This window comes from Neomonachus schauinslandi, chromosome 4, assembly GCF_002201575.2.
Source record: "Neomonachus schauinslandi chromosome 4, ASM220157v2, whole genome shotgun sequence".
In the NCBI taxonomy this organism is placed as follows: domain Eukaryota; kingdom Metazoa; phylum Chordata; class Mammalia; order Carnivora; family Phocidae; genus Neomonachus; species Neomonachus schauinslandi.
Window position 1 is genome coordinate 94948592 of NC_058406.1, and position 16749 is coordinate 94965340.

The following is a 16749-nucleotide window of genomic DNA, read 5'->3' on the forward strand; positions in this document are numbered from 1 at the left end:
GGCTCAGGTCATGATCCCAGGGTCCTGAGATTTGAGCCCCGCGTCAGGCTCCCTACTCCGCGGGGAACCTGCTTCTCCCTCTCCCTGCCGCTCCCCCTGCTTGTGCTCTCTAATAAATAAATAAAATCTTTAAAAAATATATCATTCTAGGGGCGCCTGGGTGGCTCCATCATTAAGCACCTGCCTTCGGCTCAGGTCATGATCCCAGAGTGCTGGGATCGAGCCCCGCATCAGGCTACGTGATCGGCGGGAAGCCTGCTTCTCCCTCTCCACTCCCCCTGCTGTGTTTCCTCTCTCGCTGTCTCTGTCAAATAAATAAATAAAATCTTTTTTAAAAAAATCATCTATACCCATATAACCATTCTGATTTTTCACTTTCAGCACAGCATTCAATAAATTACATGATCTATTCAACACTTTATTATAAATTAGGTTTTGTGTTAGATGATTTTGCCCACCTAAAAACTAACGTTAAGTGTTCTGAGCACATTTAAGGTAGGCTAGGCTAGGCTGTAATATACAGTAAGTTAGGTGTATTAATGTATTTTCAACTTAGGATGTTTTCAATTTACAATGGGTTTATCAGGATGTAATCCCATCACAGATCAAGAAAGATGTGTATATTCAAAGGAATTTCAACTAAAATGTTGACAAATTTTTTAAAAAGATTTTGTTTATTTGTCAGAGAGAGAGAGCACAAGCAGGGGGAAGGGCAGGCAGAGGGAGAAGCAGGCTCCCCACTGAGCAAGGAGCCTGATGCAGGGCTCTAACCCAGAACCCTGAGATCATGACCTGAGCCGAAATCAGATGCTTAACCAACGGAGCCACCCAGGTGTCCCAAAAATGCTAACAAATTTTTTAAATGAACTTTTACATGATTCTAAAATGCGTAAGAGCAGGGCGCCTGGGTGGCTCAGTCAGTTAAGCATCCCACTCTTGGATTCGGTTCAGGTCATGATCTTGGGGTCACTACATCCAGCCCCATGTCAGGCTCTTAGCTCAGCAGTCTGCTTCAGATTCTTACCCCCTCTCCCTCCGCCTCTACCCCTCCCTGCTTGTTCTGTGTGTGTGTCTGTCTCTCTCAAACTAAGTAATTTATTTTTAAATGTGTAAGAGCAAAAAGTCAACATCAGTGAAGATCATCTTGAAGATGAACAAGGTGTATGTGGAAGAGAGTGAAATTACCTAACTGAATAACAAAGTTTATTGCTTATCATAAAGCTATAGTAAAAGGGGAAAAATAGAGGGAAAAAAGGGGCGCCAGGGTGGCTCAGTTGGTTAAGCGACTGCCTTCAGCTCAGGTCATGATCCCAGGGTTCTGGGATCGAGTCCCGCATCGGGCTCCCTGCTCTGCGAGGAGCTTCTCCCTCTCCCACTCCCCCTGCTTGTGTTCCCTCTCTCGCTGTGTCTCTCTCTGTCAAATAAATAAATAAAAATCTTTAAAAAAAAAAAAAAAATAGAGGGAAAAAAGTCAAGTGTATTAGTTATTTATTGCTGCATAACAAATTACCCTCGAACTTAGTGGCTTAAAACAATACATTATCTCGAGTTTTCTTTGAGTCAGGAATTTGGGAGTGACTTGGCAAGTAGTTCTGGCTCAGTGCCTCTAAAAAGGCTGCTGCAGTAATCTGTGAGCCAAAACTGCAGTCATCTGAAAACCTGACCATGCTAGAGAATCCACCTCCAAAGTGGCTCATTCACATGACTAGCAAGTCGGTGCTGGATGTTGGCAGAAGGCCTCAGTTCCTCTCTACTTGGGCCTCTTTACAGGATTGCTACAGTAGCAACTGTTTTCATCTAGAACAAGGAAAAAGCTGTGTACCTTTAATAATCTAGCTTCAGAAGTCACTATTTAATTTTCCTGTATTCTCTTGGTTACCCAGACCAGTTCCAAGTCACTGTAGTAGACACTCTAGAAGAGTGGGAATACCAGGAGAGAGGAACACTGGGGCCCTCTTGGAGGCTGGCTACCACACCAAGCCATAGTAGGCTTAGAATAAATCTTCAACTTACATAACCAACCAAGGATCAGTATGCAGAACTTATCAAAATCCTTGTAAATCAAAAATTTTTTTAAATGTGAGCAAGCTAGGGGCGCCTGGGTGGCTCAGTCAGTTAACTGTCTGCCTTCGGCTCAGGTCACGATCCCGGGGTCCTGGGATCAAGCCCCGCATCGGGCTCCTTGCTCTGCGGGAGGCCTGCTTCTCCCTCTCCCTCTGCTGTTCCCCCTGCTTGTGTTCCCTCTCTCTGTCAAATAAATAAATAAAATCTTTAAAAAAAAATAAAAAATAAAAAATAAAAATAAAAATAAATGTGAGCAAGCTAAAGAACACCAAAATAGAAGGCATACAAATAATTCACAAAAGCAGCAACATAAATTGTATATAATAAGCATTCAAAAAGTATTATTCATTAGTACCACATAATTCCTGCTATTTACCTATCACTAAGGCACAGGCTTTAAATATTTTTCTAAAAATGATACATTTAATGTTCATTCAATCCATGGCCTTTTTTTTTTCCCCCTCACTTCCCTTTGGGACCAGTGTCCATTCTAGAAGCTGGCTAGGGAAAGAGTTTCAGTTTGTGGCCACAAAAGAGACATAGGTTAATGTATCGAACACCATGAGCCCAAACTCTGAATCTGTCCTCAGGAAAGTAAAGTGATAGATCTCAGTCAACCAGTCATAAATATGAAAAAATAAAATCAGCAGACTTACAGTGAGCTATTTAAAAAATGTCAACTTCAGTTATTCCGTATAAACATATGAATTTGCCACCTTCCACTATCCTATGATCTGACATTCTTCCCAGCAACTGCATTATCATTTTATGTCTTTTTTTGGTCTCAGGATCCGTCTTACACTATTAAATTACCGAGGACCTCACAGAGCTTTTGTTTAGATGGGTTTTATCCATCAATATGTACAATATTAGAAAAAAAATTCATAATTTTAAAATGTTAATATTGTAAGAGTTGATAATAATTCACTTTCTTTTAATTAAAAATAAATGGTCTAGGGGCGCCTGGGTGGCTCAGTCGGTTAAGTGACTGACTCTTGATTTCAGTTCAGGTCATGATCTCAGGGTCGTGGGATCGAGCCCCAAGGTGGGCTCCACGCTCACCAAGGATACTCTCCCTTAGCCCCTCCCCCTGCTCACATGCTTTCTCTCTCCCTCTTTCAAAAATAAAAATCTTAAAAAATAAAATAAAATAAATGGTCTATTAGTTCATTTAAAAATAAAACCACTGCATGTTTAAACAACATTTTTATGAGAAATAACTATATTTTCCGAAACAAAAAGGTTTTTTGTTTTTTTTTTTAAAGATTTTATTTATTTATTTGACAGAGAGAGACACAGTGAAAGAGGGAACACAAGCAGAGGGAGTGGGAGAGGGAGAAGCAGGCTTCCCGCGGAGCGGGGAGCCCAATGCGGGACTCGATCCCAGGACCCTGGGATCATGACCTGAGCCGAAGGCAGACACTTAACTTAACCATCTGAGCCACCCAGGCGCCCCACAAAAAGGTTTTAATTAAGGGTGGCATTGCTTTTACATTTTTTAAATCTCTTTAATGTCCAGTTTAATTAATATATTCAGATCCCTGAATGTATGCTTTTGCATTTAATCTGTTGTGACAGACTGTTTTGAAGAATACGAAGAGAACAGCTATGTATTTTATTTATTTTTTTTTAAAGATTTTATTTATTTATTTGACAGAGAGAGACACAGGGAGAGAGGGAACACAAGCAGGGGGAGTGGGAGAGGGAGAAGCAGGCTTCCTGCTGAGCAGGGAGTCCGATGCGGGGCTCGATCCCAGGATGCTGGGATCATGACCTGAGCCGAAGGCAGACGCTTAACGACTGAGCCACCCAGGCGCCCCGAACAGCTATGTATTTTAAAAAAGGGAAGACTATTTTAATGGCCCTTCAAACAACAGTGTGGATATTCTTTTTTTTTTTTTTTTTTTAAGATTTTATTTATTTGACAGAGAGAAAGAGAGAAAACAGGAACACAAGCAGGGGGATAGCGAGAGGGAGAAGCAGGCTTCCCACGGAGCAGGGAGCCTGATGCGGGACTCAATCCCAGGACCCTGGGATCATGACCTGAGCCAAAGGCAGACGCTTAACGACTGAGCCACCCAGGCGCCCCAACAGTGTGGATATTCTTTGATTATAATACAAAAATATAAAGAGTCGGGGCACCTGGCTGGCTCAGTTGGCAAAGCATGCGATTCTTTTTTTTACTATTTTATTTATTTATTTGACAAAGAGAGCACATGCAGGGGGAGCAGCAGGCAGAAGGACAGGGAGCAGCAGGCCCCCCATGGCGCAGGGAGCCCAATATGGGGCTTGATCCCAGGACCCTGACATCATGACCTGAGCCGGAGACAGATGCTTAACCAACTGAGCCACCAAGGTGCCGAGAGCATGCGATTCTTAATCTGTGTCACGAGTGTGAGCTCATGCTGGGCATGGAGACTACTTAAAATTTTTTAAATGTGTATATATACGTATATATGTATATGTGTATGTAACCTGTATCTATACGTATATAAAAAGTGGAGAGATATATATATATAAAATTTATTTCTTTTCTTTTTTGAGAGTGAGAGTGTGTGCACAAGCAGAAGGGTGGGGAGGGGCAGAGGGAAAGAGAATCTTTTTTTTTTTTTTAAGATTTTATTTATTTATTTGACAGAGAGACACAGCGAGAGAGGGAACACAAGCAGGGGGAGTGGGAGAGGGAGAAGCAGGCCTCCCGCCGAGCAGGGAGCCCAATGCGGGGCTCGATCCCAGGACCCTGGGATCATGACCTGAGCCGAAGGCAGACGCTTAACGACTGAGCCACCCAGGCGCCCCGGGAAAGAGAATCTTAAGCAGGCTCCACACACAGCTTGGAGCCAGACATGGGGCTCAATCTCATAACTCTGAGATAATGACCTGAACCAAAATCAAGAGTTGGAAGCTTAAGATGCTTAACTGACTGAGCCACCCAGGCGCCCCTAAAGTGTATTTATTTCTTAAATGTCAGTAGAAATGTGGAATTTCAAACCATATTAACTTTACTCCCTTACATTAAAATCTACTGGTCTGTTTTACACTTTGAATCCCTTTGCTATGCATGATTTTGTAACATAATGCATTGCATTGGTCAACTGGTCATTTGGAAAATATCGGTTCACTGTGTTGACATTTCCTTGCACACTATCAAAAAAAATTTGATGGTGCCTGGGTGGCTCAGTCGGTTAAGCATCTGCCTTCGGCTCAGGTCATGATCCCGGGTCATGATCCCAGGGTCCGATCCCAGATGCTCGGCAGGGAGCCTGCTTCTCCCTCTCCCTCTGCCTGCCGCTCCCCCTGCTTGTGCTCTCTTTCTCTCTCTCTCTCTGTGTCAAATAAATAAATAAAATCTTTAAAAACAATTTTTGATACTTTGATACACCTACCAATCTCATCAGAAAAGCCTTTAAATACTGAGAAGCTATCAAACTCACAGTTGCACATACAAGCTTTTTCCAAAATTCTACTTTTCATTGAAAAGCTCAATTTTTACCACTGGCGACATATGTCAGTTGTTTTCCTTGAATTGACAGGTTCAATTCATTCATTTCTGAGAAAATGGCTATCAAACACACATGTCTGAAAACCATAGTTTGTCAATCATTGTCTCAAGTAAAAGTTATTTTCTACGAAAATAAAGAAGCTAATTCAGCTTGGAATTCAAACAACTGCACAAGTACTTCTTATACTTCAATCTGCACCAGAAGCATTTTATGCACATTTCCCATTTCATCACACAGATTATTAAAAATCAAAATTTAATAAAATAGTGTCCTAATGCTTCATCAAAGACAAAATGAAACTAGCATGTTTTTCGTGGTTGTGTCTGTTTTTACTCTAAGTGTATGGTGGTAAAGATACAATGACATTTACTATGGTTTGGAGGCACTATCTTAATCCCTGCTAAGGTGCCAGCAGTTTTACACATCACTGCTTTTGCATCACTAATATAGACATCAAAACAGTGAATACGGCAAATAATGAGTAAGTATTATTGTGAAAACAGTTCTGGGGCACCCGGGTGGCTCAGTTGTTGGGTGTCTGCCTTTGGCTCAGGTCATGATCCCAGGGTCCTGGGATCGAGCCCCGCATCGGGCTCCCTGCTCGGCGGGAGGCCTGCTTCTCCCTCTCCCACTCCCCCTGCTTGTGTTCCCTCTCTCGCTGTGTCTCTCTCTGTCAAATAAATAAATAAAATCTTTAAAAAAAAAAAGAAAGAAAGAAAGAAAACAGTTTTAACTTTGCCAATGTCTGAAGGCATATCAGAGTAATCCCCCCAAGGTTCTAAGGACCAACTCTGAGAATCACTACTTTAAGGTATTCCCACTTAGTGTCTGCTAAGAATACAGGTAAAGAAATAAAAAGCAGGTGCGCCTGGGTGGCTCCATCGTTAAGCATCTGCCTTCGGCTCAGGTCGTGATCCCAGGGTCCTGGGATCGAGCCCCGCATCGGGCTCCCTGCTCAGCGGGAAGCCTGCTTCTCCCTCTCCCACTCCCCCTGCCTGTGTTCCCTCTCTCACTGTGTCTCTCTCTGTCAAAATAAAACCTTGAAAAAAAGAAAAAGAAAAAGCAGTTAGATTCTTCTAAAATTTTTGATGTACAGATAGTAGACCTTGTAAAGACTTAGGTCTTACAACATTAGTTTACAAGTTTTCACGCTATAAATTTTTAAGTAGCTGGAGAGACTGGAATGCAAATGACTTTGTCAGGTGTGCTATACATCACTAGATGTCAAAAAAGCCTAGAAAAACACCAACAATTTATCCTACTTCCTCTTCTTTCTGCTTACTGAATAGAGGCAGTCATAAAGACAACGGGGGACAACTGGAAGACAACAGAAATAATAGTTTTGGGGGTCTTACCACGTATTAGGCACTATATGAAGCACTTTACAATGTATTAACTCATTGAATCCTCACAAGAACATTATGAAGTAGGTGTCATTATTATTCTCCATTTACAGATGTTAAGTAACTTATTCACAGACATTCAAGTAGTAAAAGGTGGAGCTCAAAAATGAATTCAGGTACTCTGAGTCTTGAATTGTGTGCACTTAACCAACCACAGAGCACTTAACCAACCACAAAAGTATTTCAGTTTTCTTTGACACATCTTTAATGACTGCTTGCTGATGACTATATTATCATTCAAAAACTCGAGCTTGTTTATGTAAATAGGTCATTAGAGAAAGAAGGGCCTAAAAAAATCCCAAATAGATAAGCCACAGAACTAGCAAACTGCCAAATAGTATATATATACTCTTAAAGCAAGAATTTCCAAGGGCTCAAACAGAAGACTCCCCAGAGTGGCTCACCATGCTCAGTGATAAAACACAGAACTATCGTGAGAAGGTGCTCTTCACACTACAGACAGAGGTATCCCCTCCCACTTACTCCATTTAAGGTTGCCATTCAGACTTTTCACAGTAAGCTGAAGATTCAGAAATAGAATAATTTTTCCATGTTGATTCTTCCATCACTTCCCACAAATAAGAATATTAAAATTATGTAGATATAAAAAGTTGGCATAAAAGACAATACAATCATAGAATTTTACAGGATAGGAACTCAAACTGTTCATATTGCAGAAGACCTGAAGAGGCTGCTGAGTGCTTTACCCAGGGTTACACAGACAATTAAGAGCAGAACACAATGCAAGTTACTCTCAATCCAGTTCATGCATATCACCATGCTGTCTTGATGTGCCCTACTATATAAAAGTCTCATCCCCTTCAAGAGTTATTTGAGGGGCGCCTGGGTGGCTCAGTCGGTTGAGCAGCTGCCTTCGGCTCAGGTCATGATCCTGGAGTCCTGGGATCAAGCCCCACATCCGGCTCCCTGCTCAGCAGAAAGCCTGCTTCTCCCTCTGCCTACCACTCTGCCTACTTGTGCTCTCTCTCTCTGTCAAATAAACAAATAAAATCTTTAAAAAAAAAAAAAAAGTCATTTGAGAATTTGTTCAGATGCATCAATACAAATCTGTATTTTTATTGATACATTACAGATCTATACACACCCTCTACTGACAGCTATTTGAACTCAACCTGAAATAGAATTTTTTAAAAATCACAAAGCACTTTTAAAAGCTTACTGTTGAGATTCAACAAATACTAACTAATTTATCTATTTTGATTTTCCAAATACTTCAAAAGTAAATAGATCAGCCCTCTTGTCAAAATATCTAAATCTGTGTTTCTCAAAGTACAGTAGGTCCCAGAATCAGAGTCACATGAGGTACTTGTTAAAAATGAGATTCCTCGGGGTGCCTGGGTGACTCAGTCTGTTAAGCATCTGACTCTTGATTTCAGCGCAGGTCATGATCTCAGGGTCATGAGATGGAGCCCTACACTGGGCATCCAACTCCGCACGGAGTCTACTTGAGATTCTCTCTCTCCCTCTGCCCCTCCCCCTGCTCTCATGGGCACGCTCTAAAATAAATAAATAAAATTTTTTAAAAAACGAGATTCCTAGTATCACCCCCAAATCAACTGAGATTCTGAAACTCCCAAAATGGCATTTTAAAAAGTTCTCCAGATGATTCTTATTCATTCAAAAGATATTTATTGACTATTCACTCTACAATATTCTAGTAGGAAACAGATAAAGGAGTAAAGAAAAACAAAACATTTTAGATTTTAGCTGTGCAATGAAGAAAAAAAGATAATGAGAGTGACCTGGAGGACTACTTTAAAAAGAACAGTGAGGCACAGGGTTTTTAGGGTGATGAAAATACTCTGTATGGTATTATAATGATGGATACAGGTCATTATACATTTGTCCAAACCCACAGAATGTACAAACACTAAGAATGAGCACTAATGTCAACTATGGACTTTGGCTGATTATGATAGGTCAATGTTGGTCCATCAACTGTGACAAATGGACTACTCTGGTGGGAGATATTCATAATGGGGGAGGCTGTGCATGTGTGGGGGCTGGGGATAAACGGGAAATCCCTATTTCTTCCTCTTAATTTTGCTATAAGCCTAAAACTACTCTAAAAATAAAGCCTTAAATTTTTTTTTTTTTAAAGGGGAGACAGAGAAGGCCTTTCTGAGGAGGCAACATCTGAAGTGAGGAACCCTTCCCTAAAGAAAAGTACTTAAACTTAGTGTGCATCAAAATCACCTGGAAGACTTGTTAAAACAGATGGCTGGTCAGAAGGTCTGGAGTGGGGCCCAAGAATTTGCATTCCTAACAAGATCACAGATGATGTTGGTGCTGCTGGTCCAGAAACTACACTTGGAGAACCACTGATCTAGAAGGAACAGCTAAAAAGTGTGAATAACTTTGGTGTGTTAGAGGAACAGAAAAAAGGCCAGTTAGAAGGAAGGGTAATGCATTTGTCATTGTTTCAAAACCACCTAACATGTTGACTTAAGTTACCAGTTATGGCTCCCTAGACCAGAGAAGGAACCAGTGTTCCATAATACTCACATTTGCAAAGCATTTCACAGTTTATAAAAGTATTTTCACATTTATTATTTCATTTGACTTACTGAGATGTAAGTAAAGGACTATTAGATATATTTTAGAAATAAACTGAGGCGCAGAAACATTATAAACCTCCTTTACAGGGCGCCTGGGTGGCTCAGTTGGTTAAGCAACTGCCTTCGGCTCAGGTCATGATCCTGGAGTCCCTGGATCGAGTCCCGCATCAGGCTCCCTGCTCGGCAGGGAGTCTGCTTCTCCCTCTGACCCTCCCCCCTCTCCTGCTCTCTCTCTCTCATTCTCTCTCTCAAATAAATAAATAAAAATCTTAAAAAAAAAAAATTAAAAAAATAATAATAAAATAAACCTCCTTTACAGAAAACAGTTAAGTGGCAGAACTGTCCCTTGACCCCAACCCAGTGTTCTTCTAGAATAGCATGCTTGCTTTTTTAAAGAGCAAAGCAAAGGACACATACAGGAGCTAATACTAACAAATTATTTTCTAGACTCCCTGTCTAAAAATATGGTGACTTCCTGACTTAATTTGTTTCAGTGACTGGCTGGAAAGCAACATTATCTTAAAATGACAATATTTAGTCCCATCTACTTACTGCTCCTAGTGCAAAAACAAAGGATGGAAAATGAGGAGGGAATTCACAGACTATTACTCTCTCTCCTGCATAAATATCAGAGAGCCAATTTCATAACCTCAAGTCCCTCAGCCACATCAGTCAAACACAATTTTCATCTTGTGTTCTCTCTCTCACCTAATCCAGGTTCCCAAGAACACTGAATCCCACACGTCTTGCTATACTCATGAGGCCATGAGCAGTTACACCCATTATCCACCCTCTATACACCCATTATCACTTCGTATCTTCAACATCAATCAAATCCTTATTCTTAACATAACACTCTTACCTCTGTGTCTCCATACTTCAAACCCAAAACATCCATAACTGAAATTATATTCTCCTTCCACCACACACACACCTGCTTCTGTTCCTGAATTCTTTTATTTGCATTAATAGCACTGCCACCCACCAAACAAGAAACCTGGAACTCAGCCTAGACACATCTGTCTCCCCCACACCAATCTTGACACCCCCCATCCACATTCCCATGGCTACTTAGAATTAGTTACTACTACGAATTAAGTAGCTGCCATTTCATTAATAACTACCATGCACTGGTCACTTTACACACTTCACTCTATCAATAACCCCATGAGGTAGGTAATTCTGTCCTTATTTCACAACTGAAAAAACTAAGGCTAAGAAAAATTAATCTGTCCAAATCACAAGTGGGACATAACAAAGTAGACATCCAAACTCAAATGTGTCTCACAAAGTCCGTAACTTTCCCCAATGCCAAAATGCTTCCTTCTTTAATACCTCTTATCATTTAATTCCAAATGCTCGTTTCTCTATATTACTGTCAAGATTCCCTTCCTCCAGCCCTGCCTCCCGTTACCCTTCAATATGCCCCCAAGTGATCTTTTTGGATCACAAATGTGATCCTTTTATCCTCTTGATAAAAAAGCCCTTCAGGGACTCCTTTTAGTCTACACTGTACAAGATACACTTTACAGGCTTAATCCCAAACCCTTTAGTACAGGTCAGCCATCTCTTACCCACAGTTCCAAATTTCAAGAGCTTTGAAATTTTAAAGTTTTTCATAAATTTACAACAAAACCCACCCTGAATTGTGGTAAATTATTTATGTTTAGCCCATTAGTGGGATATTTGTACGTTTCATGGCAGAAACATTAATGTATTTGATAATGACTAGTTAACCTTTAGCTCCAGGTATGTGTAAAGTAGCCTGCGCCCTGAAAACTCCCCAATCCAGTGAGCAACTCACCCTTCAAGAAACCTTCTCAAGGGTTTCCTTTTCAGTGAAGTTCCCCTGACCTCCTCTTGATTTGTCACAACCACTGTACCAAATACCCACCGCCACTGCCGCACGTTGGGTATGTTTCACCTATATGACTATGAATGAGCTCTTCACTCAGAGTTTTATTCAATCCTAGCACACTGTCTGGAACACTAGGGGCTCGTTAATGTGCAATGAAACCCAGCTGTCTCTGAATCCCAATTCCCCTCAAAGTTCATTTCTCCTTCACCCCTGAACCTTAGGATATTTCCCTAAACATGCAGGCCCTTCAAAGTTATTTTCGCGTCCGGAGTTCCTCCTTCCCAATCTCATCCTAAAATTACTTTCCACCAGACAGCTTCTCTCAGCCCCAAAGCCCCAAACTCTCCAATACCCTTTATCTTCCTCTATTTAGTCCCTAGTCCTTCTTTCCCCTAGCCTCGAACAGGTCAAGTCCTTCCCTCCAAAGCAATTCGTCCTCACAACCCTTCCCGCTTACCTACTCCCTCCTCAACACCTCTCCCGCTACAGGCCTTTTCCCCCACAACACTCCTCCAAAGCGGTTTCCCAGACCCTCTCTCCTCTCTCTGTCCGAGTCCACCAGCTCCCGAACCTGCGCTCGGCCGGAGTCCACGCCTTCCCGGCCCGTATCCGCACACCCCAAACCTCGCTTGCAGCCGGTGTCCCCTCCCCCAGCCTCTCGCCGCCGGCACCCCTCCCATCACCCTCCCCTATCTCCGGGGGTCCACCTTCTCTGGAAACTGTCCCGAGGCCGTGTCTTTCACCCCTCAGAATCGCGCCGGTCCGAGCAGCCCCGGGCCCGAGCACCTCCGTCCCCAGATCCTCCTCGGCCCCGCAAATCTCCTTCAGCCCAGACCTCGGGCAGGGCCTCCCGCTCACCTTGCTGGATGTCGCCGTTGCTGCCCCCCGGGATGGGCACGCTGAGCTGGCGCTCCGGCTCGGGCAGGCAGCGCAGGCAGAAGGAGTGAAGGCAGGGCAGCAGCTTGGGCTCCGCCTCACGCCGGCTCTGCAAGCTCTGCTGACACACGGCGCAGGTGTCCAGGAGCGAGGCTGGCGGTCCAGGAGGCGGCCCCGCCGACGGACCCGGAGCGGGAGCCGAGGCTGGAGCTGGGGCCGGAGTCGATACCGCCCCCCCGGGAACTCCGGGGCCCACTGAGGCCGCAGGGACTGAGGCAGCCGGGGCCGAGCCGGAGGAGGCCGCGGACACCCCCCCGTCGTCGGGCCCGGCCGCGCCGCTCTCCGCGCCCGCCCTGCCGCCTTCCTCCTCCTCCTCCTCTACCAGCACCGCGGCGAGAGGCGGCTCCGCCTCCTGCGCCGCGGGCCCGGCGGCCCCGGCAGTTACCGGCGCGCTACCGCTGCCCCCGCCGCCGCTCTCAGCCTCGCCGCCGCCTTTGTTTTCCGCCATGTTTTCCTCTTTGAACCCGCCGGACCGCCCCGCGCCGCCCGCCGCCCGCGCCGCCGCCACCGCCGCCGCCGCCCCCAGCCCCAGCCGCAGCCGCAGCGAGAGCGGCAGCCGAGAGCGAGCAGGCAAGCGAACGAACGAGAGCGCGCGCGCACGCGGCGCCCCCGCCCTCGCGTCGCGCGGCTGAAGGAGGGCGGGCGCGGGGCGCGCACGTACGCACGGACGTCCTCCTGAGGGAGGCGGGAACTTGGGGAGCGGGCGGGGCCTCCTCCCCACCCCCGCGCCCCGAACTCCGGCACCGCAGTGCTGCGTCCACGCTGCAGCCGCTCGGCTCGCTGGGAGCGTTTGAAGCCAGGGGCCGTTGACGTTGAGCCGCTTTTGGCCGGCAGTGGTTATGAGCTCGGACACAGCGGTGGTGCGGGAAGAAAAGCGGGAAAGCATAGGAGGCCGAAACCGGTCCCTTCCGAGCCAGCGTCTCCCGGGCGGCGCCGTCCCCAGAGGCTGGCGCGTCTCGGCGCGAACCTCACTTGCCGCAGGGTTGGACGCCGTAGCCTGCTGGCTCCGAGGTGCGGACCTCGTGGGGCTCGGTGCCTTAACCGGCTGCGTTCCTTTGGGTGGTTGTGCCTCAGGGGAGCCATGAAACGGGGCCTTTTTTTCTCTCTCTCTTTTTGGAGGCCTGCCAGAAATAGGCTGAAAAGATCCCGTGAGGAAGAAACTCTTTAACAGCTATTTTTAGCTTCTTAAGGTGATTGATTCTCAGACGTTTGTTACGTATCAGAAAACCAGCTGAGGAGCTTTTTCAAAGCAGAGATGTCAGAGCCACACCCGAGACCTGCATCAGGAAGTGGGGGGGGGGGGTGCAGATGAATGTTGAAAAGTCGCTTCAGCGGATTCCGATGTGCGTCAGTTTGAGGAGCCACGGATCTACCCAATATTATGTCCTGAGAGTCCCACCTAGTGTCCTGGCGTGAGTTGGGTTCCAAATGCCCTAATAATACCGGTAATAGAAGCTTTCAGGAAGGTTTGTCTGTATTTGAAAACAAGTACTCGGGATGTTTATGTAGTGCAGCGGCTGTTTTAATATTAGGATCATGAAGTGCTTTCGTCTTCTGACAGTGTTCCCAAGAACTGTTATTCTTTGAGCTTGTACCAGTCCTTAAAATAAGCCACTTCGAAACATTTTTCATTTATTCGCTCAAAAATACCGACCTCTTACTATAAGAAATTAGGGAGCGTTGTAGAAATTACAGCAGAAAGGAAAGGAGATCTGTGCCTTCAAGGAGTTTGCAATCTAACGGAGATTGACAGTAAATTGATTGATAATAAATATATGCCAGGGAGTGATAAATACTATGAAGACAAAATAAGAATAAAAGAGATCAGAGATGACTGAGGAAGGCCTCTGTTGATAGATGAACAATAATTGTGGTTCTTGCAGAAGAGTGTTCCAGGCAGAGGAACAAACAGTAAGTACAAATGATCTGAGGCAGACAGGGATTCTTGGCTTGTTAGAGGAACAGCAAGGAGTCAGTGGGCTTGAGTGGTTTGAACATGGGAGAGAGTAGTAGAACATGAGGATAAGAAAATTAAGGGGGCCAGGTCATACATAGAAATAGTCCTCAATTTTTTGAACTGTGCCCTTGGGGGACGCCTGGGTGGGTCAGATGGTTAAGCATCTGCCTTCGGCTTGGATATGATACCAGGGTCCTGGGATCCAGCCCCACATTGGGCTGTGTGCTCAGCAGGAAGCCTGCTTCTCCCTCTCCCTCTGCCTGCCGCTCTGCCTACTTGTGATCTCTCTCTCTCTGTCAAATAAATAAATAAAATCTTAAAAAAAAAATAAAAAATAAACTGTGCCCTTGGAAAGAACTTTGAAAAACTATTTCCTCAAACATTGTAAGTAGTTGACTCTAAAAGTTTTCGTTATGCGTGTATGTAGTTGCAAAGAGTGCAATTACTGACATTTTGCAATACTGACATTTTAAAATTGTTAAATTACTTTAAATCTATCCAATGGAAGAGTAAACAAAGTGGTTTAACAAACATCACCATGTAGTTTAAACACCAACATCCATCAAAAAATGTTATATTTGGGGGGCACCTGTGTGGCTCAGTTGGTTAAGCCTCCAACACTTGATTTCAGCTCAGATCATGATCTTCTCAGGGTTGTGAAATTGAGCCTTGGGTTGGGCTCCACGCTTAGCAGGGAGTCGGCTTGGGATTCTCTCTCTCCCTGGCTCTCTGTCCCCCCTACCGCCCCCTTGTGCTCTCTCTCTAAAATAAATAAATCTTTTTTTAAAATGTTGTATTTTGTTAAATAAATACTAAACATGGAAAATAAGTTATTGGGATTGTCATAATGAGATGGCTGGCAGTTGTTTTTTCTTTTTTTTCAATTAGTTCATGTAGACCTGGATGTGTATAACATTACTGGGAGGAGACAGGGTCCGGTATCAATTCCATTTTTCATTTTTATAGGTGTAATAAGCACTGTATTTAAAAAAACTATATAGATGTGTGCACATATGATTTATTTTTATATATGTGACTAATTCCCTTAAAACTATCCTTAACTTGTACCCCTTGGAAAAATTTCCTCTGCTGGAACATCCAAGTTCTCCTAACCTAGTTTTAAGATGCTGAGATGGGAAGGCTTGGATGAGTTTTGAGCAAAGACTCAAAGTAGTGAAGAGTCACTGTGGCTGCTTCATAGAGAAATGACGTGTAGGGGTTCACAGTGGAAGAAAGACCAGTTAGGCTGCTAGTAGAACAGTCAAGGAATACTGGTTTGGACCTGCATGGTATCTGTGCAGATGGTGAGAAATATGGAGTATATATAATAAAAAGCAAATAAAGACTTTTCTCCAAATTCGCTTCAAAAAAATAAGTTAATGGGGCTGAATCTCTCATCCAAGTTTTCCTTCCTTGAATTTTTCTTAACTTTTTGATGCCTGCTACCACTTGCCTTTATTAAAATCTAGTATAAAAGTGTTTTTGAAAACTATAATTTTATAGAGAGGAAATTGCCCTTCATGAAATTTACAGTGTGCTCTGAAAAGGCAGTACCTGGAATTAAGTTGTCATGGAATATTTGGGGACATTCAAACACATACCCAGGTACATCTTGGGACACCTGGCTGGCTCAGTTGGTAAAGCATGTGACTCTTGATCTTGGGGTTGTGAGTTCAAGCCACACATTGGATGAGGAATTTACTTTATAAATAAATAATAAATAAAAACCAACCAACCAGCAGACAGACACCCAGGTACGTCCTTGATTTGCAATGATAGCTCAGAAATCTTAGGGGAGAAACCGAGACCATTCAGGAGGCTGAGACACCATATGCACAAACCCATCTGATGGAGAATGCAGAGCATAGAACTGAACGTATGCCCTGGAGGCAAAATGCCTGATTCGAAGCCTGATTCCACCACCTACTAGCTGTGTGATTTGGGGTAACTTACCTAACTTGCCTCAGTTTCCTCATTTGTAAAAAGGTGTTTGATCCTAGTAGGACCTACCTTAAGGTTGTTTGACAAATAGATATTTGTAAAGTGCTTACAGTACCTGGCACATGATAAACTTGAAAGGAATATAAAAGCAGACCCAAAGGGGGACTGAACTGGAGGGAGAAACAAAGGTACCTCAGAAAAATCTCAAAGAGAGAAATTACGCTATGGGCTAAACTGAGCAGTGGGTATAAATAGAGGCTGTGCCCAGCCATTCCCCTGGCTAAGACTGCCTTTTACCTCTGACCCTCTTGCACGAGCATGATGAGAAAATAGTTCTGAAATAAAGGAGAGCTATCTGTAGGTGCCTAGCAGCTCTGCTATGGAGAAAAAAAAACCCTGAAATTGTTGGTAACTGGAAGTGGAAGAAACTTCCCAGTTGTCCAGAAAAGAGAAAGAGCACTAGAAGTGAATGACATTACATGAATTGGCGATGGTAAGAGCATAAGCC

At 44.0% G+C, this 16749-nt stretch overlaps 1 protein-coding gene across 2 annotated transcripts in view; it reads right to left on the reverse strand.

Annotated features, from left to right (window-relative positions):
• Positions 1-12822, reverse strand: part of TRIM33 (tripartite motif containing 33) — a 117334-nt gene extending 104512 nt beyond the window's left edge. For both annotated transcript variants that reach the window (XM_044914590.1, XM_021690323.2), the window contains exon 1: positions 12266-12822. In XM_044914590.1, the coding sequence (XP_044770525.1) occupies positions 12266-12791 (526 nt within the window). In that variant the 5' untranslated portion in view covers positions 12792-12822. The remainder of the gene's footprint in view (positions 1-12265) is intronic.
• Between the last annotated feature and the right edge of the window lie 3927 nt (positions 12823-16749).